This window comes from Triturus cristatus, chromosome 4_2, assembly GCF_964204655.1.
Source record: "Triturus cristatus chromosome 4_2, aTriCri1.1, whole genome shotgun sequence".
NCBI classification, from domain to species: domain Eukaryota; kingdom Metazoa; phylum Chordata; class Amphibia; order Caudata; family Salamandridae; genus Triturus; species Triturus cristatus.
In genome coordinates this window covers 960,537,916-960,564,322 of record NC_140586.1, presented here as the reverse complement: position 1 = coordinate 960,564,322, position 26,407 = coordinate 960,537,916, and the positions used below count along the sequence as shown (strand labels likewise).

Here is a 26,407-nt window from a genome sequence, read left to right as displayed (position 1 = left end):
AAATTCTCCGTTGAGTGGGCTGCCGCTGAATTCATAGCCATTGCTGTGAAACCGAAGGCCGGATACATGAAGTAGGTTAGTCACGCTGGGGCTCTGGAGCTTTGGAGAAAAGGACTGGACCTGCTGTCTGTGATCTGAGAGGAGCCCTGAAGGACTGCATCCGCTTTCTCTTGTACCCAGGACAACGATCTGGACTTCAAGGGTCAGTTGGCTGACCACCTGTGTGGCTACAGGGATACAATAGGCAGCAAGAGGAATTTCCTTGAAAGTACCCAATTGACTAGTGGCAAGTTCCTAAAATTACATTTCCAATATATTTAATAAAAAAATCTGACTTTAACATTAGATTTCATAAATATTAAATATACAAAAGGCGCTTCAATGGCATCTGTAGCTGATGCAGGTCAAACGTTATAGATGAAAGTATGTACGTTGTACTTTGACATTTCCTACGTAACAGTAATAGCCTGATCAGCCATAATGTGGTTTTGGGGCCAGTCACCGGAGGACATGCCATTTCTAATGTCACAAATGTTCAACTCTTACATATGAAACACCCTACATTACAAGCAGCAAGATGCACTCAGAGGTGACTTATTTAACATTTAAAATCAGGTTTTCCTACAGGTCAAATCTTGACGGCTCTGTGGAAAAGGGTTCAGGCTCCGGCGGTCAAGCTGCACAGGGTAGGACTAACGCCATGTCTTCACTGCCACAGTAGTGGACGGCACAACACATGCTGCAGTTCAGAAGTGGCATTTAACTTCCCATGATGTTAAGGTGTATTTCTGCACTGTTGGACCCGGCCTCGTGGCGTGGTCTTAACCCTCTTGGTTTGCGCTCGTCCCCCGCACCGGCCTACACGGGCCGCCCTTTCAGGCCGCCAGGGACCTCTCCTCCCTTCGAGATCCCCCTTGGATTGTATCCATTTACCTACACCCGCCTCAGCGGCCCCCTTTTTCAGGCCGCACAGGAACCCCTCATCGCTTCGGGGTTCCCCCCATGCTTGCTCCACACACCAGCCCACGCAACCCGGCTCCCCCCGGCCTCGGCCCCAGCAAAGCCCCGACATCGAGGCACCAAGTTCTGGCCAGGGGGCACCACATGGCCACTTCACCTCTCCCGGAGGAGGATAGTTTCGATGGGACCCCCACCGTCCCCCCACACCTAGGTGCGATCGTCCTCCGGCCTCTCCGGGCCTGGCGCCTCTCCCGCTGGGTGTCTGGCCTCTCCCAGCCCGGCCTCTCCGCCCCCCCCAGGCGCGAGTGTCTGGACATCAAAGGGCTCCAGACCTATATCTGGGGCAACCCCGCAAGGGAACAGCAGTTGTATCCCGGAGTCACGAGCCCTGCTGATGGAATCGCGGCTGATACTACGGAGAAGAACTCTTGCTTGACCATATACCACGAGCCCAGCTGACTGCGTCGCGGCTCCACCATATTGAGACAAGGAACCTCACGGAACATCGGGGCCCTGCTGACGCCGCTGCGGCCCAACCTCGCTGAAGCCTCCCCCCAGAGCCCTGCTGACGTTGTCGCGGCTCGAGCTGAACTGAACCACCTTAAAAGCCCTGCTGACCTAGTCGCGGCTCAAGCTCCACGAACTGATCACCAGAGCCCTGCTGACGCCATCGCGGCTCGACCACTCTGGGACACGGAGTCCCTCCAGCTTGAGGAACAAGAACTGGGCCTAAGGTACCCTCGTACCCTGCCGCTACCAAAGACTGTCCCGCTACCCCGTCCCTACCAAAGACTTTGAGACTCTTGCGGATCCCTCGATCCCCCCTTGTATATATCGATAACCGTAACCTCCTAAATGCTGATAAAGAATTGCTCATCTTGATAAACAGTCTCGAGTCCTGTGTGGTGGTGTTACTGTGCTGGTACGGTATAGGAGAAGGACCCCTCCTAGGAGGCTTCTCCGCAGCGCTCGGCTACTTCGTACAGTGTGGGGGCCCCCCTGGGTGGTCTCTCCGACTCCCCCGGGGTCCGCCTTCCAACATTTGGTGGCAGCGGTGGAATCCCAGCCGAACGCAGAGCGTACAAGCAAGTAACCCACTCGCTATCCATCCAGACGAACAGAGACCATGGAGTTCCAACCAGAACGATTGGAAGAGTACACACACAAAGAGCTAAAACAGTTCTGCAAGGACAAGGGCATTGCGACCACCGGCCTAGGTACCAAGGAAGAGATGCAGGAAGCCCTGAGAACCTGGATAGAGTCCGAGGCGGGTCCCTCCCAGAGCGAAGGTCCCCTGCCCCTGAATGCAGCCACGCCACCAGCTCCGACCCCCGCGAACGGAGGGAGAAACAGCCTGGAAACCGGCCTCTCCGCGGAAGAAATACGAGAGCGGGAGAAGATCCGGACCCATGAGCTAGAGCTCGCACGACTTCGGCTGGACGACGAACTCTTGCTGGCCGAAAAGAAATTGGCCATAGAACAGCTACGGCTACAAGAGGAGATAGAGGAGAAGAAGCGGCATCGAGAGCTGGAGGAGAAAAGGCTGACCCTCGAACACGAGCGGGGCCTCAAAGAACTCGAGCTCAAGGCCCAGGAGGGGGAGACCGGCACCCCCAGCAATAGAGACGCTCTGCCGTCCACCGAAGCCAAGGTCCATATTCCCAAAGATGTCGTCAAGGAGTACTATAAAAACGACGACATCCAGCAGTGGTTTAAGGCGTACGAGGTGGCCATGGCCTCCCATCGGGTACCCCGGAAGGATTGGGGTGCCGGCCTATGGGGTCGGTTCCTTAGCGAGGGCCGAGACACCCTACTCCAGCTCCCGGAAGAAGTGATGACCTCGTACGACCATATGAAGGAGGCCCTGCTCACCCGCTATGGACTAACCGCGGAAATGTACCGCCAGCGTTTCAGAGACTGCAAGAAAATCCCCGGTACCACGTGGGTAGAGTATGTTGACTTTTTCAGCAGGGCCCTAGAAGGTTGGATCAAGGGGAGCAAGGTCACCACCTACGGGCAGCTGGTCGACCTCATTATTTGGGAACACCTCTCCAACAACTGCTTCGTGGAGCTAAGACAACACCTCCTCGACAGCAAGCTGACCGAGCCGCGGAAGCTCGCCGCCGAGGCCGATTGATGGGTCAACACCCGAGTCCCCCGGGGCTCGATGGGGGAGTACCAGCGAAACCCCACCGGACCCCCCCGCCAGCGCGGCGGGGGAGGAGGGTCGAACAGGAGTCGGTACATCCCAGCCGGGCCGCCCCGGAGTCCGCCTCGGGGGCCTCCCAAGCAACACACCTCCCCGAGCCTAGCCCGAAGAGGGACGGCGCCAGCCAAAACCGGACCCCGGCCCACGATAACCTGCTACGGCTGCCAACAAACAGGACACTATGCCAGTGACCCTGCCTGCCCCATGAACCGACGAAGTGGGACCAGCGGGCCCCCGCCCCGACAACTAGTGGCGGCCGCCCTGGGAGAAGGAGAGGAAGAGGAAGAACCCCTCAGCGGGGGGGTCCACTGAGTGGGAGCCGGCGGCCATGTCCCTGGTCTGCCTGGGCAGCCGAGAAATGGTACCCTGAACCCCCATCCCGAGCAACACCCAGAAGTACCAACAGTGGGTCACTATCAATGGACGACGGGCCGAAGCCCTCCGTGACACCGGAGCCAGTGTCACCGCTGTCCGCTGCCACCTAGTGGCCCCTGAACAGATCCTGCCAAATGTGCTATGCCCCGTCCGGACGGCCGACAACAGCGAGAGCATGTGCCAGATGGCACAGATTCCCTTCGAATGGGGAGGGATGACGGGCTGTTGGACCCGGCCTCGTAACATGGCTCTACTGGTCCCCACACCACCTAACCTGGTGCCGGCAGCCCCAATCCCCCCGGCCTAACCGATCCTTTCCACCAGAACACACGCACCCGACCCGGACATCCTCGTCCATGGCCTCTCTCCCTTCGGCCACCCCGGGTCCGCGTGCCCACTTCATGCACCAAGATGGCCGCCCGGCCCCAGCGCGACCCGGGCCTAGAGGCGCCACTCCGGCTGGAGGACATCACGCTTCCAGGGGATGAGAGAGGGAGGAGCAGTTTCTATCGCACCTCTGAACTCCCCTGGGACGATGGGTTTCGATCGGCCCTCCGGCCTCCCTGAGGGCTGGCTCCACGCCTGCTGGGTGTCTGGGCCTCCTCCCCGACCCGGCCCTGAAAAGATCACAAGACAATGGCAGGAAACCCCGACAAGCGACCCCCAGGTGATAAGACCCCTGCCTGCACAGACTCCGGACATCAAAGAGGGGTCGACCTATAACAAGGGGTGCTCTGGGGCTGTCCGGCAGATTCGACGCTGGAACAACGAGAGCCTGCTGACGCGGTCGCGGCTCCTGGAACTTAGACCACCTGAGCCCTGCTGAGTGACTCGCGGCTCCCTGAAGATCGTAAGACCTCCGAACTGTACCTGAGCCCTGCTGAGTGACTCGCGGCTCCCTGAAGATCGTAAGACCTCCGAACTGTACCATAGCCCTGCTGAGTGACTCGCGGCTCCCTGAAGATCGTAAGACCTCCGAACTTGTACCTGAGCCCTGCTGAGTGACTCGCGGCTCCCTGAAGATCGTAAGACCTCCGAACTTGTACCTGAGCCCGCTGAGTGACTCACGGCTTCCACAGACTCCACTGGTCCCGCCGGACCCCACGACAACCAGCCTACCCCCCAGCTCGAGGATTGTGAGCTGTGCGCCGGGTACATCCTTGCCTTGAACCTTTTGCCAGAGACTGTCCCGCTACCCCCTATCCTTTCCGAGACTCATTGAGCCCGTGCTCTCCTTGTACATATTTGCAGTGCTAACCTGTTTGATAAAGATTGGTTCCTAAGAACGCACGGTGTGGTGTTTCTGTGTCGTGTGGTGCCAGAAGTACGATCCTCGATACGAGACTTCTCCTCCTGAGGAGTCTCCTGCCAGTGCCCGGCTACGATACTTTGAGGGTGGGTCTCAGGGTAGTCAGGACCCCCTTTCCGGGCTCCTCTGAGGTCGCCGTCTAACATTGGTGGCAAGCGACGGGATTCGGGCCCATCACCGAGAGATCGTACCGTGAACGACGGACGCACTACCGACAAAGATGGCAGAAGGAAACGCCATGATCCCCGCAGAAACCAACGCCAACAGGGTGTTCCAGGTGGAACAACTAGAAGAATACACACAAAAAGAACTAAAGCAATTCTGCAAAGAACTTAGAATCGCTACCACCGGTCTCAACACCAAGGAAGATTTGCAGAAAGCACTGAAAGCCTGGGTGGATACAGGGGCCTCCCGCCCGGAAGACACGGGGGAGCGCCCCGACGAGGCCGAACCCCCCCAAGGCGAAAGCAGCAGCAATCAGGTGCGAGGCATCGTACCAGACGGGAGCCTATCCCCGGAAGAACTCGCGGACAGAGAGAGAAGCCGCAATCACGAACTTGAGTTAGCTAAACTCAAAATCGAAGGCGAATTAAAGTTAGCGGAGAAAAAGCTAGCAGTAGAGCAAATGCGCGTGCAAGGCGAGCTAGAAGAGAAGAAGCTCCAACGGGAACACGAAGGAAGGAAGCTCCAACTAGAGCACGAACGCAGCTTGAAAGAAATCGAGCTCAAGGCCAGAAGTGAGGAAGGGAGGCCCCCGGGAAACCGAGAGGCGACCTCCCCAGCGGAGCAGAAGGTCCACATCCCCAAGGACGTGGTCAAGGAATATTATAAAAACGATGACATTCAACAATGGTTCAGAGCCTACGAGGTCGCCATGACCTCCCATCGGGTCCCGCAGAAGGACTGGGGGGCAGGGTTGTGGGGACGGTTTCTGAGCGAAGGAAGAGACACCTGCTCGACCTACCCCTCTCTCTGCAGACCTCCTACAGCCACATGAAAGAGGCTCTACTCACAAGGTACGGTCTCACCCCCGAGATGTACCGTCAGCGATTCCGGGACTGCAGGAAAATCCCGGGCACCACCTGGGTGGAATATGTAAACTTTTTTAGTCGGGCCTTCGATGGGTGGGTCAAGGGCAGCAAAGTCACCACCCTTGAGGAACTCACCGACCTCCTGTTGTGGGAACACCTGGCTGCGAACTGCTTTGTGGAACTACGCCAGCATCTGCTTGACAGCAAACTCACCGATCCCAGGAAGCTGGCGGTGGAAGCAGACCACTGGACCAACACCCGGGTCACCCGGGGCATGGTTGGAGAATACCCCCGAGCCAGTCAGGGACCACCCGCCAGAGAGGAGGGGGGAACCAGGGAGGCCAGAGAGAGTCCCAGCCTAGTCCCCCAAAGACCCAACCTCCACCTTTCCCAGCGCCCCCCCCACCAGTAACTGGACCCCCCGGGAGACGGGGACACAGGGTAACCGTCACTTGTTTCCGTTGCCAGAAGCCCGGGCACTACGCCAATGACCCAGAATGCCCCATGGCCACCCAAACCACCCCTGCAAGACAGATAGCCAACATAGCTCTGGGGGAGGAGGTTGAGGAAACTGGGGAGTGGGAACCCGCAGCCATGGCCCTAGTATCCCTGGGAGATAGGGAGATGGTCCCTGGTAGCCTCCTGCCCTCCAACACGAAGAAATACGGGCAGCTCGTCAAGATCAATGGCCACCAAATAGAGGCCCTGCGGGACACCGGGGCCAGCATCACCGGTGTCCTCAGGCACCTAGTCTCCGAGGAACAGATCCTCCCCAACGTCTTTTGCCCAGTAATTTCCGCAGATAATAGAGAGAGTATGTGTCAGGTAGCTCTGGTGCCGTTTGAGTGGGGTGGAGTGATAGGTAAACTGAGGGTTGCCGTAAGAACCTCCCAGCCGGTCGACTGCCTCTTAGGGAACGACCTGGAGAGTTCTCCCTGGAAGCACGTCGAGCACAAGGCCCACCTAGAGATGATGGGGCTCCCCGAGTGGGTGTGCGCCACCACCCGATCCATGTCAGCTCGACTTCCCCCCTGGGAGAAGTCGAAGACGCCCCGACCGAAGAAGTCAGAGCAGTAACCCCCGAGGGTCCTCCCGTCCCCCCATCGGAAGGGCCCGTCGCCAGCGACGAGCCCTCACTGTCCGACACCGCCCCAGTCCCTGAGTTAGGCGATCTACCCGAGTTGGCCCAATGGCGCCACGAGGGCGGGCCCACCCGGGAGGAGTTTTGCCGGGAGCAAGCCACTTGTCCTTCCCTGGTCGGACTACGGCGCCAGGCCGAGGGCCAAGCCGCAGGCGACCAAACTGGAACGCACCGAATTTATTGGGAGAATAGCATTTTGTACAGTGAGCAGAAGTCGGTGGAGCTGGGATCCGGACGGGTGCTGGTGGTACCCCTCCGCTTCCGAGACTTCCTCCTGGGCTTAGCCCACGACGTCCCCCTTGCCGGCCACCTGGGTCAAGACAAGACCTACAGCCGTCTCGTGACCCATTTTTACTGGCCTAAAATGAGACCAGCTGTAGAAGTCCACTGCAAGTCCTGTCCCACGTGCCAAGCTAGCGGGAAGAGTGGGGGGAAGCGCAAGGCTCCCCTCCAACCCTTCCCGGTCGTCAGTACCCCCTTTGAACGAGTCGGGATCGACATCGTGGGGCCCCTGGACCCCCCCACCTCCCAAGGTCACCGTTTCATCCTGGTCCTGGTGGATCACGCCACCCGATACCCTGAGGCGATCCCCCTATGCACCGTCACAGCCCCCGTAGTGGGCCGGGCCCAGATGGGGATCTTTTCCCGGGTAGGTTTTCCCCGCGAGGTCGTGAGCGATCGCGGCACTAATTTTATCTCGAAGTACATGACGTCCCTGTGGCAACAATGTGGAGTGTCCTACAAATTCACCACCCCGTACCATCCCCAAGGGAACGGCCTAGTAGAGAGGTTTAACAGGACTCTGAAAGGGATGATCACCGGCCTAGAAGAGCCCCTCCGGCGTAAGTGGGACGTCCTGCTCCCCTGCCTCTTGTTCGCTTACCGAGAGGTCCCCCAGAAGTCCCTAGGGTTCAGCCCGTTTGAGTTGCTCTATGGACACCCCGTCCGAGGTCCCCTCAGCTTGGTTAAGGAAGGGTGGGAGGCGGCACCCCAGACCACCCCACGAGATGTGTTCCACTATGTTCTGACCCTCCGGAACCAGACCAGGAAGTTCCGAGCACTGGCCGAGGCCAACCTAGAGACAAGCCAAGAAGAGATGAAGCGCTGGTACGACCAGAATGCCACTCTGGTCGAGTTCCAGCCGGGCCAACAAGTATGGGTCATGGCCCCCGTGAAGCCAGGCGCCCTCCAGGACAGGTGGACCGGGCCCTACAAAGTGATTGAGCGGAAGAGTCAAGTCACATACTTGGTGGACGTCCAGTCGCCTCGGGATCCCCTCCGGGTCCTTCACGTGAACCGCCTCAAGCCTCACTTCGTGCGGACAGAACTGAGCCTCCTGCTGGTCACCGATGACGGGGCCGAAGATGAGTCCGATCCCCTCCCGGACCTCCTGTGTGTCAAGGAGCAGGATGGCTCCGTGGAGGGAGTGAACCTCTCCCCAGCTCTCACTGCCCAGCAACAAGAGGACTGCCGCCAGCTACTAGGACAATTTACTGACCTCTTCTCCCTGATCCCCCGAGTCACCGACTGGTGTGTCCATGACGTGGACACCGGGGACAGCCCGCCGGTGAGACACCGAGCATACCGGGTCCCAGACCGGGACCGGTCCTGCATTCAAGCTGAAGTCTCAAAGATGTTGACCATGGGGGTGATCGAGCCATCTGACAGTCCCTGGGCCAGCCCAGTGGTCCTGGTCCCGAAGGCAGCGGCCCCCGGTGTCGCCCCCGAGCTCCGGTTCTGTGTGGACTACCGGGGGCTCAATGACGTCACCCGAGCCGATGCCCACCCCATTCCACGAGCCGACGAGCTCATTGACCGACTCGGGGCAGCCCGGTTCCTCAGCACCTTCGACCTCACCTGCGGATACTGGCAGATTGCGCTCACCGAGGGGGCCAAGGAGCGGTCCGCCTTCTCCACCCCAGATGGGCATTACCGCTTCCGCGTAATGCCCTTCGGAATGAAAAATGCCCCGGCCACCTTCCAGCGCCTGGTGAATAGAGTCCTGGCCGGGCTGGAACAGTTCAGCGCGGCCTATCTAGACGACATCGCCGTTTTCAGTTCCGAATGGAGTGAGCACCTCCAGCACCTCCGGAGGGTGCTAACCGCCCTGCGCCAGGCAGGCCTCACAGTAAAAGCCAGCAAGTGCCAAATTGGGCAAGGATCAGTAGTCTACCTGGGGCACCAGGTCGGGAGTGGCCAGGTCGCCCCTCTACAGCCAAAGATCGACGCCATCGTGGCCTGGGAAACCCCACCACCCAAACGGAGGTCCGAGCCTTCCTGGGCCTCACTGGCTACTACCGAAGATTCATCAAGGGGTATGGCAGCCTTGTCGGCCCCCTCACAGAACTCACATCCCAAAAACAGCCAAAGAAGGTTCAGTGGACGACCGCCTGCCAGGAGGCGTTCGATGCCCTAAAGAAGGCCATGTGCACGGCCCCCGTCCTCCAGGCTCCCGACTACTCCAAGGAGTTTGTAGTCCAAACCGATGCCTCCGAGCATGGCATTGGGGCCGTCCTGCCCCAGATGAATGACCAAGGCCTAGACCAGCCCGTCGCCTTCCTCAGCCGGCGGCTGTTGCCCAGAGAACAGCGATGGAGCACCATTGAGCGCGAAGCCTTTGCCGTGGTCTGGGCACTCAAGAAACTACGCCCGTACCTGTTCGGCACCCATTTCAAAGTCCAAACCGACCATCGGCCCTTGCGATGGCTCATGCAGATGCGGGGAGAAAACCCCAAGCTACTGCGGTGGTCAATCTCCCTCCAGGGGATGGATTTCACCGTGGAACACCGCCCTGGGACTGACCACGCCAACGCCGATGGCCTCTCCCGGTTCATCCGCCTCAGCGAAGAGAACCCCCCAAGATGATGGGCAGTTCTCTCCGGCTTTCAGCTGGGGGGGACGCGTGTTGGACCCGGCCTCGTAACATGGCTCTACTGGTCCCCACACCACCTAACCTGGTGCCGGCAGCCCCAATCCCCCCGGCCTAACCGATCCTTTCCACCAGAACACACGCACCCGACCCGGACATCCTCGTCCATGGCCTCTCTCCCTTCGGCCACCCCGGGTCCGCGTGCCCACTTCATGCACCAAGATGGCCGCCCGGCCCCAGCGCGACCCGGGCCTAGAGGCGCCACTCCGGCTGGAGGACATCACACTTCCAGGGGATGAGAGAGGGAGGAGCAGTTTCTATCGCACCTCTGAACTCCCCTGGGACGATGGGTTTCGATCGGCCCTCCGGCCTCCCTGAGGGCTGGCTCCACGCCTGCTGGGTGTCTGGGCCTCCTCCCCGACCCGGCCCTGAAAAGATCACAAGACAATGGCAGGAAACCCCGACAAGCGACCCCAGGTGATAAGACCCCTGCCTGCACAGACTCCGGACATCAAAGAGGGGTCGACCTATAACAAGGGGTGCTCTGGGGCTGTCCGGCAGATTCGACGCTGGAACAACGAGAGCCTGCTGACGCGGTCGCGGCTCCTGGAACTTAGACCACCTGAGCCCTGCTGAGTGACTCGCGGCTCCCTGAAGATCATAAGACCTCCGAACTGTACCTGAGCCCTGCTGAGTGACTCGCGGCTCCCTGAAGATCGTAAGACCTCCGAACTGTACCTGAGCCCTGCTGAGTGACTCGCGGCTCCCTAAAGATCGTAAGACCTCCGAACTTGTACCTGAGCCCTGCTGAGTGACTCGCGGCTCCCTGAAGATCGTAAGACCTCCGAACTTGTACCTGAGCCCGCTGAGTGACTCGCGGCTTCCACAGACTCCACTGGTCCCGCCGGACCCCACGACAACCAGCCTACCCCCCAGCTCGAGGATTGTGAGCTGTGCGCCGGGTACATCCTTGCCTTGAACCTTTTGTCAGAGACTGTCCCGCTACCCCCTATCCTTTCCGAGACTCATTGAGCCCGTGCTCTCCTTGTACATATTTGCAGTGCTAACCTGTTTGATAAAGATTGGTTCCTAAGAACGCACGGTGTGGTGTTTCTGTGTCGTGTGGTGCCAGAAGTACGATCCTCGATACGAGACTTCTCCTCCTGAGGAGTCTCCCGCCAGTGCCCGGCTACGACACTTTGAGGGTGGGTCTCAGGGTAGTCAGGACCCCCTTTCCGGGCTCCTCTGAGGTCGCCGTCTAACACGGGCATACTGAACGTGACTGTCCGCGACGACGCTCCGGTGGACTGCCTCCTGGGGACCGACCTCGAGAGTTCCCCCTGGGCTCAAGTGGAGCAGCGAGAGCATCTCCGAATGCTAGGACTACCCGAATGGGCCTGCGCCACCACCCGGTCCATGGCCGCCCAGGCCCCCCGTTCGTCCATGGCCGCCGACACCGTCGAGCCCGAGGGCCCGTGCCACCGCCTGCCTCCAGCGAGGAAGAAGCGGACACCGGTGCTAGATCCACGGTGCCCCCCCCCGGACGAGATCGCCTCTCTCGGCACACTCCCGGAACTTGCCCAATGGCGCCACGACGGGGGCCCCACCAGAGAACAGTTCTTGCAGGAACAAAAGACCTGCCCCTCCCTTGAAGGAGTCCGGCAACAAGCGGCCTCGCAGGCCAACGGTGACCAGACCGGAACCCACTGGGTCTATTGGGCTGAAGGACTACTGTACAGCGAGCAGAAGATTGCTGAACTAGGGGCCAGTCGAGTGCTGGTGGTCCCCCTCCGGTTCCGGGAGTTCCTCCTTAACCTGGCACATGATGTGCCCCTCGCTGGGCACCTGGGGCAGGACAAAACCTACAGCCACCTGGTGACCCACTTCTACTGGCCCCGGATGCGGAGGGACGTGGACAACCACTGCCGGTCCTGCCAGACCTGCCAAGCCAGCGGCAAGACGGGGGGACGGGTCAAAGCCCCTCTCCAGCCCTTCCCAGCAGTCAACACCCCCTTCGAACGGGTCGGAATAGACATCGTAGGGCCCCTGGACCCCCAGACCGCCCTGGGTCACCACTTCATCCTGGTCCTCGTAGACCACGCAACCAGGTACCCTGAGGCCATCCCGCTTCGAACTGTGACACCCCCGTAGTGGGCCGGGCCTTAATGGGGATCTTCTTGAGAGTGGGGTTCCCCCGGGAAGTGGTGAGCGACCGAGGTACGAACTTCATCTCTAAATACATGCGGTCCCTGTGGCAGCAGTGCGGGGTCACGTACAAGTTCACCACCCCATACCACCCTCAGGGGAACGGACTGGTCGAGCGGTTCAACAGAACCTTAAAAGGCATGATCCAGGGTCTGGAAGAGCCACTACGGCGGAGATGGGATGTCCTGCTGCCATGCCTCCTGTTTGCCTATCGGGAGGTCCCGCAGAAGTCCCTGGGGTTCAGCCCTTTCGAATTGTTGTACGGGCATCCAGTCCGAGGACCCCTCAGCCTGGTCAAGGAGGGCTGGGAGACGAAGCCCCGAGATGCCCCTCCCGACGTCTACAGATACCTCCTGACCCTCCGCAACCAGACACGAAGGTTCCGAGCCCTGGCCGAAGCCAACCTCGCGGCCAGCCAAGAGGACATGAAAAGATGGTACGATCAAAACGCCTCTACCATCGAGTTTGAGCCGGGCCAGCAGGTCTGGGTCATGTCACCGGTTGACCCCTGCGCCCTCCAGGACAAATGGACCGGGCCCTTCAAGGTGGTGGAAAAGAAGAGCCCTGTCACCTACCTGATCGACATGGAGTCTCCCCGGAACCCCCTCTGGGTTCTGCACGCTAACCGGCTCAAACCCCACTTTGCCCGGACTGAACTAAGCCTACTGCTAGCGACCGACGACGGGGGCGAAGGCGACTCCGAGCCCCTACCCGACCTCCTGCGGACCAGCGACCACGACGGGACCATCGAAGGCGTCCAACTCGCCCCCTCCCTGACCCCGGAACAGCACCACGACTGTCAGCAACTGTTGCAGCCCTTTGCGGCCCTCTTCTCCCTCACTCCGGGGGTGACTCCATGGTGTGTCCACGACGTCGACACTGGGGACAGCCCCCCGTGCGACACAGAGCCTACAGAGTACCCGACCGGGTGCGGGCCTGCATCCAGGCTGAGGTGGCGAAGATGCTGGCCCTCGGGGTCATCGAGCCCTCCGACAGCCCGTGGGCCAGTCCCGTCGTCCTGGTGCCCAAAGCCGCCGCACCAGGCACCCCCCCCGGAGCTACGATTTTGTGTGGACTACCGGGCCCTGAACACCGTTACCAAGACCGATGCCCATCCTCTTCCCCGGGCCGACGAGCTCATCAACCGCTTAGGGGCAGCCCGCTACCTGAGCACTTTTGACCTCACCGCCGGGTACTGGCAGATCCAGCTCACACCCGGTGCCCAAGAAAGATCCGCTTTCTCCACCCCTGACGGGCACTACCACTTTCGGGTGATGCCCTTCGGCATGAAGAACGCCCCGGCCACCTTCCAGAGACTAGTGAACAAGGTCCTGGCCGGGCTAGAGGCTTCAGCGCGGCTTATTTAGATGACATTGCCGTATACAGCAGCCACTGGGCTGAGCACCTGGGGCACCTCAAAGCAGTCCTGACCGCCCTCCAAAGGGCTGGGCTCACGATCAAGGCCAGCAGATGCCAGATAGGCCAAGGATCGGTGACCTATCTGGGCCATCAAGTAGGGAGCGGCCAGGTGGCTCCCCTCCAACCGAAAGTTGATGCCATCCAGGCGTGGGAACCCCCCACCACCCAGACAGCTGTCCGGGCCTTCCTGGGCCTCACCGGGTACTACCGGCGATTCATCAGAGACTATGGGAGCATTGTCGGCCCCCTCACAGAGCTCACGTCAAAAAAGCAGCCCAAGAAGGTACACTGGACCCCCCGCTGCCAGGCGGCCTTCGAGGCCCTCAAAACGGCAATGTGCACGGCCCCCGTGCTACAGGCCCCTGACTACAGCAAGGAGTTCGTGGTGCAGACGGACGCCTCCGAATATGGAATTGGGGCCGTCCTGTCCCAGGCAGATTTGGAGGGACTCGACAAACCCGTGGCCTTCATCAGCCGGCGGCTGCTGCCCCGGGAGCAGCCGTGGAGCACCATCGAGCGGGAGGCCTTCGCTGTAGTGTGGGCCCTCAAAAAGCTCCGGCCCTATCTCTTCGGCACCCACTTCCGGGTCCAGACCGACCACCGGCCCTTGCGGTGGTTAATGCAAATGAGGGGCGAGTACCCCAAGCTGCTGCGATGGTCCATCTCGCTGCAAGGGATGGACTTCTCTGTTGAACACCGGCCCGGCAGTGACCACGCCAACGCCGACGGCCTGTCCCGCTTCTTCCGCCTCGACGACGAGAACCCCCAAGGAAATGGGTGACTCTCCCTGCCTTCGGCTGGGGGGGACGCCTGTTGGACCCGGCCTCGTGGCGTGGTCTTAACCCTCTTGGTTTGCGCTCGTCCCCCGCACCGGCCTACACGGGCCGCCCTTTCAGGCCGCCAGGGACCTCTCCTCCCTTCGAGGTCCCCCTTGGATTGTATCCATTTACCTACACCCGCCTCAGCGGCCCCCTTTTTCAGGCCGCACAGGAACCCCTCATCGCTTCGGGGTTCCCCCCATGCTTGCTCCACGCACCAGCCCACGCAACCCGGCTCCCCCCGGCCTCGGCCCCAGCGAAGCCCCGACATCGAGGCACCAAGGTCTGGCCAGGGGGCACCACATGGCCACTTCACCTCTCCCGGAGGAGGAGAGTTTCGATGGGACCCCCACCGTCCCCCCACACCTAGGTGCGATCGTCCTCCGGCCTCTCCGGGCCTGGCGCCTCTCCCGCTGGGCGTCTGGCCTCTCCCAGCCCGGCCTCTCCGCCCCCCCCAGGCGCGAGGGTCCGGACATCAAAGGGCTCCAGACCTATATCTGGGGCAACCCCGCAAGGGAACAGCAGTTGTATCCCGGAGTCACGAGCCCTGCTGATGGAATCGCGGCTGACCCTGGGGAGAAGAACTCTTGCTTGACCCTATACCACGAGCCCAGCTGACTGCGTCGCGGCTCCACCTTATTGAGACAAGGAACCTCACGGAACATCGGGGCCCTGCTGACGCCGTCGCGGCCCAACCTCGCTGAAGCCTCCCCCAGAGCCCTGCTGACGTCGTCGCGGCTCGAGCTGAACTGAACCACTTTAAAGCCCTGCTGACCTAGTCGCGGCTCAAGCTCCACGAACTGATCACCAGAGCCCTGCTGACGCCATCGCGGCTCGACCACTCCGGGACACGGAGTCCCTCCAGCTTGAGGAACAAGAACTGGGCCTAAGGTACCCTCGTACCCTGCCGCTAACAAAGACTGTCCCGCTACCCCGTCCCTACCAAAGACTTTGAGACTCTTGCGGATCCCTCGATCCCCCCTTGTATATATCGATAACCGTAACCTCCTAAATGCTGATAAAGAATTGCTCATCTTGATAAACAGTCTCGAGTCCTGTGTGGTGGTGTTACTGTGCTGGTACGGTATAGGAGAAGGACCCCTCCTAGGAGGCTTCTCCGCAGCGCTCGGCTACTTCGTACAGTGTGGGGGCCCCCCTGGGTGGTCTCTCCGACTCCCTCGGGGTCCGCCTTCCAACATGCACCATATACTATGATCTTACAAGAAAGTTCAAAGTGCAAATCAGTTTTTGAGCCAATTTTTAGATATTTTAGGGTTCAGAGCGTGTACACCGGGCACTGGATAGTAATGTCCCAGTTTGAGAAATACCAGGTGACCACTCAAAAAGGGGTCACTTTGAAACAACTGCACATTGTCCAACACAAGACGTGCAACCATTTAGGACTTACCCAAGTCGGGGCCGGCTCCACTTTCTTCGATTTCCGCACCATGATGATCAATAAAAGTTGGTGCTGGCTCTTCTAATTTCCTCAATCAAATAGCAGTATTACGAAAAGAAAATCAGGTAAAACAAGTTATCGACAGATACAGGTTTATACAAAGTGAGTTTCATCCATTACAAACATACAATTTTACACCAATAATATTCTTTCTAAGAGATTAGCAACATTAGGACAAGGTGATGTTAAAGGATAGTCATGAAGAAACCAAAGATGCCAACAGGTTATCGGTATCTACTCTGCGTTGATGCAGCCACAGGACGTAGAGTCCTCCGTGTGGCTACTGGCAGGCAAGAGATGACCTGCGGAATCTACAAAGTCATGCTTCTAAAAGCATAATGAAGCACATGGTACGAGAGGGGTTATCTAGTTTGGAGACTGTGGCAGAAATATGAGCAGATCCTGGTGGCTTGCTCTGCTGAGAGAGGACAAAAGGAAGCAGGGCACAGCACCCCACCCTCTAGAGACAAGGAGGAAGGGAGCAGGACACAGCACCCCACCCTCTAGAGACAAGGAGGAAGGCAGAGGAACCAAGTCACATCGTCTTGGGATCGGTCAGAGGAACAGCCCCCCAGAACAGATGTGAAGTTATGGTTTTAGGTGTCCAATTAAACACAGAACAGACAAATGCCACCTTGGTTTGTACAAACAGCCTGTGTGCTTTATTATTATCATAGCACAGACAACAACATTGAGGATGGTTTATTTTCCGTCTGTTTTCACCTGAGTGAGGGACCAAGTGTAGGAAATCCATTATTCAACAGAGTTGTTATGCACGTCGGTAGCCAGTGTTTTCCTTTTGGGTTGTAAGGAACTGCACAATAGATCCTCGCTGCATGTGCCTTTACCTAGGCATAGGTAACCACTTCGGCATATGGACATTTTACAAAATAGTTGTATAAGTCTGTACAGGCAGCCTCTAGAGAAACCTTTCACCACGCTTAACTGCAGAAAAATGTATTATATGAGCTGAGAAGCAGCCACAGCCTCAGCACTGACATGTAAAGTGTTCTTTGGCATTAAAGTAGTAAATCCGACCTTATACAAGCAGGTTTGTAGCTTGTCTAGTAAATGTGAGGCCTAAATGCAGTGTTTCCATTAAAAACACAAGTTCTAGCACAATGTTATTCAAAACAATGGTAGTATATGCAGTGATGGGTCACAAGTGAGGCTGCCCTCGTGTACTCATTAGTAAAACTACACGGATTCAAAATCCTGGTTAATACTATAATTTGGGGTTGGAAAAAAGTAGGAAACCCATTCCCACAGCATTGAACTATTTACAGAAAAGAATACAAAGCCAATAGTCAATATGGATTGTCTGTAGGGGAAGCATTGGCCGATGGATGTGCAGAAACGGTCATGGGAACGCACACACAAGTTTGAAACACACACTAGCGGTGCGGTCACCTGCGGTCTCCTTTGACCCAGAGCATGTTGCAAAATAGTGCTGATTGTCAAAATCAAGAATACGGGCACCTCAATCCCCGCTAAACTGCTGTCAAAAACACAAGGACCTCATGGAGCAAGTTAACCCAATCAATGTCTGCAGAGAACAGGTGTCACTCACCCTCCAGAGTAAAGGGCACTCCCTCCAAGCGCTACAAGAATGAACATGGAAGGAAGGTCTACTGGTCCACCCAACCCCTTCCATATTGGTCCCACCTAACTGCGCCTCACTGCTTTAGCTTGTACCAAAGTTAGGAAAGTTGCTCAAGGAGCGTATGTACAGAGGGGGCTGACAGTAGAACAAGTCCATAGTTATAAGACAAATTGGCCTACAGAGAAGACAACCAGAAGGCATGGTAAACATGTCAAGTGAATGGTAAAATGTGTCAAACTCCACCAGCTACGTTCACTCATTCTATGCCCCCAATCAGAGACAGGATGTTGTGATCTCTAGTATACGACTCTAGAACATTGTGAAAAGAAATCACTGTGGCCCTGTGAAGGTCTGTTTTGGCTAAGAAAGAATGTGGGCCACACTCATGTCTGGGCTCAGTCGTACAGAATATAATCAAGGCAAATCTGGACAAGTGGGGCCTGTAATTTGAAAGAAGCGTCAGCTAGTGCAGGGAGCGCAACCTGCTGGACTCTCTAAAAAGAAGCCAGAGGATCTTCTTTGGCTCTTCAGACGTGAAGATGTTGGCATGTGGGCAACCTGGGCGCAAGACAGAGGAATCCCTCGGGCACGACTGGAGATCAGAACCCTTTCCAATGAAGTCAATCAATCAATTAATCAATCAACTCGAATTTATAGAGCGCGGCTAATCACCTGTGAGGGTATCCTGAGGCTGGGTTCTTGTTGGGATCAGTCAAAGTATAGAAGGAAAAAACAAGGAAAAAGGAATGAAAACGAGAGAAAAGCAATGAGGGAGAACTAAAAAAAACAAGGGGCAAAAGCAAGGTGAAAGCAGTGAAAAATGACATTAAAACAAGGAGAGGGCACTCAAAAACAGGCAAAAAAGCAAGGAGAAAGCAGTGAAAAGGAGGGAAAAGCAAGGAGAAAGCAGTGAAAAGGAGGGAAAAATCAAGCAGAATGCACTCAAAAAATGGGGGGAAAAGCAGTGAAAATTAGGATAAAGCAGGTAGAAGGCACTCAAAAACGGGAGAAAAAGCAAGGAGAAGGCAGTGAAAATGAGGGACAAGCAAGAAGAAAGCAGTGAAAATGAGGGAAAATTAAGGAGAAAGCACTCAAAAACCAGGGAAAAAGCAAGAGGACAGGAGCGAGAGCTATGCAGCCACACAGGAAGAGATGGACCTGGAACCTGCACAATGGGTTCGCGCTGCGGCCTCCATTGAGGAGGTCCTGGTAGGAGGGAAGAGCGCTGGGAGGCAGTGGACGGGGCTAACCAGAAGGTGGGAAAAACAGGTGAGAGGCGGGAGTGGCAATGAGGAAAAAAACAAGGAGAAAGCAATAAGGAGGAAACAGCAAGAAGGCACTCAGAAAACAGGAGAAAAAGCAGGGAGAAAAGTGAAAATGAAGGTAAAGCAGGGAGATGGCGCTCAAAAACGAAGGAAAAAGCAAAGAGAAAGCAATGAAAACGAGGGAAAAGCAGGGAGACTCAATGAAAAACTGTCCAAACCAAGCGTATACCTGAACCATTTCTGAGCCAGAGATGCAATGCCACTGTTCAACGCAACGGTAGACCTGAACTCTCCCTGAGCCGAAGGTGCAACGACGCGCTGTCCAACACAAGGGTAGAGCTGAACCCTCTTTGAGCCTGAGGTGCAATGACACAATGTCCAACACAAGGGTGGACCAGAACCATCTCTGAGCCTGAGGTGCAACGACACGCTGTCCATCAGAAGGGTAGAGCTGAAGTCTCTCTGAGCCGGAGGTGCAACGACACTGCCAAGCACAAGGGTAAAGCTGAACTCTCTCTGAGCCTGAGGTGCAACAACACACTGTCCAACACAAGGGTGGACCTGAACCCTTTCTGTGTCTGAGGGGCAACGACACGCTGTCCAACACAAGGGTGGACCTGAACCCTCTCTGAGCCTGAGGTGCAACGACACGCTGTCCAACACAAGGGTGGACCTGAACCCTCGTTGAGGAGCAATGACACACTGTCCAGTACAAGGGTAGAGCTGAACCCTCTCTGAGACTGAGGTGCAGTGACACACTATCCAACACAAGGGTACATCTGAAATCTCTCCAAGCCTGAGGTGCAACGACACACTGTCCAACACAAGGGTGGACCTGAACCCTCTCTGAGCCTGAGATGCCATGATACACTGTCCAGCACAAGGGTAGAGCTGAACCCTCTCTGAGGTTGAGGAAAATGACACACTGTCCAACACAAGGGTAGAGCTGAACCCTCTCTGAGACTGAGGTGCAGCGACACACTGTCCAACACAAGGGTACATCTGAAATCTCTCCAAGCCTGAGGTGCAACGACACACTGTCCAACACAAGGGTAGAGCTGAACCCTCTCTCAGCTTGAGATGCCATGATACACTGTCCAGCACAAGGGTAGAGCTGAACCCTCTCTGAGGTTGAGGAAAATGACACACTGTCCAACACAAGGGTAGAGCTGAACCCTCTCTGAGTCGTATGTGCAACGACACAATGTCCAACACAAGGATGGACCTGAATCCGCTCTGAGCGTGAGATGCAACCTCACACTGTCCAACACGAGGGGGCACAATTTGAGGCTGACTGCGATGGAGTCCCGTCGGATATAACAAGTAGGCTGGCCCTGGTAAAAGTCTGGATGTTAAAAAAATCTGGAAACATTTCTAGGTCTTAACGCAGAACTTTGTCACTTTTTGGGATGTTAAGTCCTGCTTTCAGTGGGTTGCCATTGAAATTGTAGCCATCGCAGTGAAACTGAAGGCCAGATACTTGAAGCAGGTTGGTCCTGCTGGGGCTCTGGAGTTTTAGAGGAAAGGACTGGACCTGCTGTCTGTGACCTGAGAGGAGCTCTGAAGGACTGCATCCACTTTCTCTTGTACCCGGGACAAAGAGGTGGACTTGAAGGACAGTTGGCTGACCACCTGTGTGGATACAGGGACACAACAGGCAGCAAGAGGGCTTTCATTGAAAGTGAGCAGCGGACCAGTGGCAAATACCTAAAATTAAATTTCCCATAAATGTAATAAAATATGTGACTTTGACATTAGATTTCATACTTATTAAATATAAAATAGGCACTTCAATGGCATCCGTAGCTGGTGCAGGTCAAACGTTATGAATTTAACTATGTACGTGCCAGTCATACCATGATCAGCGATAATGTGGTTTTGGGCCCAGTCACTGGGTGAACAAGTCATTTCTAATGTTGCACATGTTCAGCTCCAACGTGTTATGCACCATACCTTGTGAGCAGCAAGGTGCGATTAGCGTTGACTTATTTAATATTTAAAAAATCAGGTTTTCCTACAGGTCAAAACAGTGATCTTGACGGGTCTGTGGAAAAGGGTTCAGGCTGCGGCGGTCAAGCTGCACAGGGTAGGCCTAACGCCATGTCTTCACTGCCACCGTAGCGGACGGCACAACATATGCTGCAGTTCAGAAGTGCCATTTAACTTCCCATGCTGTTAAGGTGTATTTCTGCACCATATACTATGATCTTACAAGAAAGTTCAAAGTGCAAATCAGGTTCTGAGCCAATTTTGAGATATTTTAGGGTTTAGAGTGCGGCCCTGGATAGTGGTGTCCCAAGTGTAAGAGTTCAAGGTTACCAGCAAGTGAGTCCCCCAAAAATGAATAACTGGAGGTGACCACCCAAAAAGCGGTCACTTTCAAACAACAATTGTGTTATATCTCACCTCTTTAGCTTGGTTTGACAGAGTAGACTCTGTCATAGAATCTTAAGTGTTGCTAGGCAACTCATTGTCAGTGTTGAGTAAGACAGTTTGTGGAGCTGTTGGTGGAGAAGCCAGCCCTTCACCGTGCTCCTGTCTTCTGTGTAGCTGTAACCTGAATAAATTTCATTCAGCACTATCAACATTGTGGAACTTAATTACTACTATTATTGTGGCGACGATCCAGTGCTACACAGAAACGTCCCGGACTACGCGCGCAAAGCTGACTTACAAGCTCTATTTATTTGAAGACGAATTGCGGTAAGACTATTTATTTGTTAAAAAAAAGGATTATTTCCTTTCGCTGCTACCGCATAGTCTTCTGTCCGAGATGCGCAGAGCGGATGACTGTTGACATATTTAAATTACAAGAGGCCACTCCGTGCCAGTTGAGACTATTTTCCTACCTTGCACGACGCTCATTCCCGTGTATGTGGAGAAACGTTGTGTTGTCCTGTTTTGCGCAGTAAACCTAAAGCTGCTGGCCGATCCTTGCACCTGCGCAACAACGGTTGTTGGCTTCGTCTCGCCTGATCTGCCTGACCTAGGCCGCAGAATTTCAGTCAGAGTTTGTTGGGACATAGCGTCATCAACGTGGACGACGCGCAACGGCATTTTTAGAGCCTCGTCAGTTTCAGTTCAGCCAATCACGACGATTGGCACGTCTAAACTCCGCAGCATTTCAGTCAGAGTTTGTTGGGACATCGCGTCATCAATGTGTACGACGCGCAACGGCATTTCTAGAGCCTCGTCAGTTTCAGTTCAGCCAATCACGACGATTGGCACGTCTAAACTCCGTCTCAGTTGTTTTTATATTTAAAGGCATTTCTAGTACTGTTTTTTCTACGACGTTCAGCTCGTTTTGCAAAGTTACTGCAGTTTTGCGTTTGAAAGGCATCAGCTGTGTTAAACAAGAAAATTGACACGTATGTTTGTTTGTTAAAAAAAAAAAAGAGATTTAGAGCATTAAAAGAGCATGTTTATTTTTTTTTAAAAAAGTATGTATTTATGTTAGGTTCACATTTCCTTTGTCTATATTGTGAAACATTTGGCAAAATTAGGACTGTAGTGAAACATTTTATTATCTAAATTTTTTGTTTTTTAAAATGGTTTTGCTGCAGTTCTGTTTTATTGTCAACTGTTATTAATGCTAGAGTATATATGCATTCTAAGGCTGTGAATGGTAAAATGTTTTTTTAATTAGACATATTTTTTTTTTTTGGTCAACAGCATGCAATCTGTAGCTCCGCCTCCATCATTTTTAGAAGCGCCAGGTGAACCTCCGGTTAGGTGGGAGGTGTGGTTTGATGCATTTCAGACCTACCTGGGTGCCATTGGAGCATCTAGGTTTTCTAGTGAAAGAAGAAAATTTCTTCTTCTACATGCTCTTGGTTTCGAAGGACGTTCTATTTTCAAGCATCTTCCTGAAATCAGTTATGCTCCTGATGAAGTTGTTGATGCGTTTCAAGATACTGTTGCAAAACTCAAGTTAAGATTTGACAAGAAACCCAGTCTAATGGTGTTACGACACAAATTCTTCAAACGCAAACAGAGTGACACTGAAGATGTGGATTCGTATATTTCAGTTCTACGCAATTTTGCTTCTCTATGTCAGTTTGAAAATTTTACTGACCAATTGATCCGTGATCAGTTTGTTTGCCACTGCATAGATAAACAGATCCGTCAGAAACTTCTGTCTCTAGCCAATCCCACTCTTGACGAAACTATAAAAATAGCTAAAAGTATTGAGACTTCAGTAACTTCTTTGAAAGAACTGGAGGAGAATGTTGCAGAATCTGTTAATGTTATTACGTCTCAAAGTAAAGATAAACTGAATTCGTCAAAATCATCATCGACAAAGATCAGTTCACGAAAAGACATTGGCGGAGGAAACAGTGTTTATCAAGCACAATTTTCAAAGAACATGTGTTACCGGTGTGGAAATCCACCACACCAAAAAGGATCAAAGTGCCCAGGAGCAAATGTCATGTGCAATTATTGCAAAAAATATGGACATTTCGCTAAAGTCTGTATGAAGAGGAAAAAACCACTCAAATCTGTTGCTTGTATTGTTGAATCGGATCAAGATTCTGATCCTGAAATAATCTCTGTGGTCACTGATGTTCATGATATGGTGGCTAATGTTAATGATTCTGGTGAATGTGTAGATCCTGTTGAAGAGATTATAGTAGGCGGCAAATCCCTACAGCTTTTGATTGATTCAGGGGCTAGAATTACTATGATTACTCAAAAGTTGTTTAATGATACATGGGGTGATAGACATCTTCAACCCCCTGATCGCTCCCCAGTCTCGTATGAGGGACGGAAAATTGACCTCTTGGGTTTTTTTGAAGACGAACTTGTCTTTAAAGACAGGAAAATTTCTGGAAAAATTTACGTTGCTGTAAAGGGTCTTAACATTCTTGGTTGGTACCATCAAGGATTATTCAGAATGGTACTCAGACCAGGTACAAGTGAACAGGTTTTAGTGATTACTGAGGATCAACTATTGGGTAGTTGGAAAGAACGTTATCCTTCTGTTTTTGGGGAAAGTTTGGGCACAATTAAGGGTTTTCAACATAAAATTATAGTAAAGAAAGGTGCTCTTCCAGTAAAACACAAATTGAGAGGTGTTCCCTTTAGTGTGAGGGATGATTTGGACAAGGAACTTAAAATGTTATGTAAACAGGGAATTATTGAGCCAACGGAGTCCTCACTTTGGCTTTCTCCCTTGGTGGTAGCCCGGAAAAGGTGTGGCAAGCTTCGGGTCTGTGTGGACTTGAGGTCTCTTAATAAGGAGATCTGGGTCGACTCCCACCCGTTACCTAAGATCTCTGATCTTTTATCAAGTGTGAAGGGGTCGAGGTATTTTTCAAAACTAGATCTTGCAAGTGCCTATCATCAGGTTGAATTAGATCCTTCCTCTCGTCATCTTACTGCATTTATTTCACCTCTTGGCACTTTTCAGTATAAAAGAATGCCATTTGGTCTTGCCTCTGCAGCGTCAGTGTTTCAGAGGGTGATGCAAAACATTTTAGGTGGGATTAGTGGGGTTCTTGTTTTTCAGGACGATATTTTAATCCACTCAAAAGATATCCCCTCACACGATGAACTGCTCAAGAAAGTTTTTGATGTGCTAAAGAATCAAGGGGTGGTTGTTAAATCGGAGAAATGCAAATTTCTCTGTGATGAAATTGAATATCTTGGACATTTGATTTCAAGTGATGGTATTAGGCCTAGGCAAGGCTTACTCGATGCTATCACTAATGCTCCATCACCTTCGGACAAGGCTGGAGTAAAATCGCTGCTTGGATTGCTGGAATACTATTCCAAGTTTGTCCCGAATTATGCTACTATTGTTCGTCCGATCAGTTCTCTTTTATGCAAGGGGACGACCTTTGCTTGGTCTGATGAGTGTGAGTTTGCCCTACAATTTGTGAAATCGTCACTTGTTAAGGGAGGGGCCCTTAAACCTTTTGATCCTACTCTTGCCACTTGTATCATAGTTGATGCAAGCCAGGTTGGTTTGGGAGCTGTTTTAACTCAAGACTCTTCCTGTGGGGAAAATACTGTTGAGTTTGCATCCAGAGTGTTGAGAGATGCAGAGTCACATTATTCTGTGATTGAGAAGGAACTTCTTTCATGCTTGTGGGCTGTTGAAAAGTTCCGACGATACATTTGGGGAAAACGTTTCACTCTGAAAACTGATCATAAACCTCTTGTTAGTATTTTGAGTTCGTGTTCTGGAAAATCATGCTCCCCACGGATACTTCGTATGGTTTCTCGACTTATGCAGTATCAATTTGATGTGCAGCATATTTCTGGTGGTAGAAACCTTAGAGCGGATTATTTATCGCGTTTTCCTTTTGACACTTCACAGTTGGGTGATTGTGAGGTTGGGGATGATGACTCTGAAGATTGTTTTGTAGCTTCTGTGGATCTTCATGAGCATGGTTTTGACTCGGTTGATGAATGGGTAAAGGCACAAAGTGAGGATCAAGTTTTGCAGCGTGTGTGTGATTTAGTTAAATCTGGGTGGCCAAATGAGCGTGTGCTCCCTCAGTCTTTACAACCGTTTTGGAAAGTAGCGTCTGAAATCTCTGTGGAGGATGGTGTACTGTTGCGTGGGGACAAGCTTGTTGCTCCTCATAGTCTCAGGAAGAGTATTATGTCTAAAGCACATGAGGGTCATCTGGGTGCTACGCTTACTAAGCGAAGGGTTCGCCAGTCTTTTTGGTGGCCTGCTATGGATGGTGATATCAATCAACTTATTGATGACTGTGTGATTTGTCGTTCAGCTGATAAGGGTTTGAAGGTGACAACTCCTCCTCTTCTTCCCATAGAATGTCCTTTAGAACCTTGGTCTAAGGTTGGTCTGGATATAATGGGACCTATGGAGATATTGCCTGGGGGGTGTCGATTCATTTTTGTCTTGATTGACTATTCGTCAAAATGGCCTGAAATTAAGGTTGTGAAGGATTCTTCCTCACGTTCTGTGATCTCTTTTTTAAAGGAGGTTTTCTTGAGGGAAGGGTTTCCTGGTACAGTTGTTACAGACAATGGAACACAGTTTATTAGTTCAGAATTTGAATGTTTTTTGCGCTCTTGTCATATCAAGCATGTAAAAAGCTCGCTTTATCACCCTCAATCAAATGGTCTTGTTGAGCGCATGAACAGGGTGGTGGGTGATTGCATTAGATGGGCTAGGTCTCGGAATGCTGATGTTATTAGTTCCATGGATAATATGTTGTGGTTCTATAGAACTACTCCACACTCAACTACCAAAGTTTCTCCCTTTCAACTTTTGAGAGGTAGAAGAGCCAATACAAGCTTCAAACCTGCATGGATGAATAGTTTACTTTCTTCTATTCCTGATGTTGACAGCCTTATGTCATTGGTGCGTGAAAATGTTGCTGATTCCCAATGTAAACAAAAAGTCTGGTTTGATAACAAACATGGGGTTAAATCTGTACATGTTGTTGTAGGCGACTTTGTTCGTATTAGATCTCCTTTGCATGTAAACAAAGGTGAGTCTAAGTTTGGTTGTCCGGTACAGATTATTAAGGTGGGTAGGAATGCAGTACAGGTTGTTGGAGGGAAGTGGTGGAACGCTAACAGAATTGTTAAGGTTAAGGAGGTTATGGGTTTACCTTTGTCACCTTCAGCCTCACATGTTTCTCAATCACCTTCAACCTCACATGTTTCTCAACATAATAATGTAGAGGGAATTCCGAGAAGAAGCAACAGAACAAGGAGTGTACCTTACAGATATCGTAATTGATGATATTGACATATGTGTTTC

General features: G+C 53.5%; 1 protein-coding gene across 9 annotated transcripts in view; it reads right to left on the bottom strand.

The window, feature by feature from the left end:
- Positions 1-26,407, bottom strand: part of LOC146839127 (uncharacterized) — a 239,364-nt gene that overhangs the window by 91,210 nt on the left and 121,747 nt on the right. For 8 of the 9 annotated variants that reach the window (XM_085603141.1, XM_085603135.1, XM_085603139.1 and 5 more), the window contains one exon: positions 15,745-15,816. The exons of the other annotated variant lie outside the window; for it this stretch is intronic. In XM_085603141.1, coding sequence (XP_085459267.1) covers positions 15,745-15,816 — 72 coding nt within the window. The remainder of the gene's footprint in view (positions 1-15,744; positions 15,817-26,407) is intronic. 9 annotated transcript variants of the gene reach the window in all.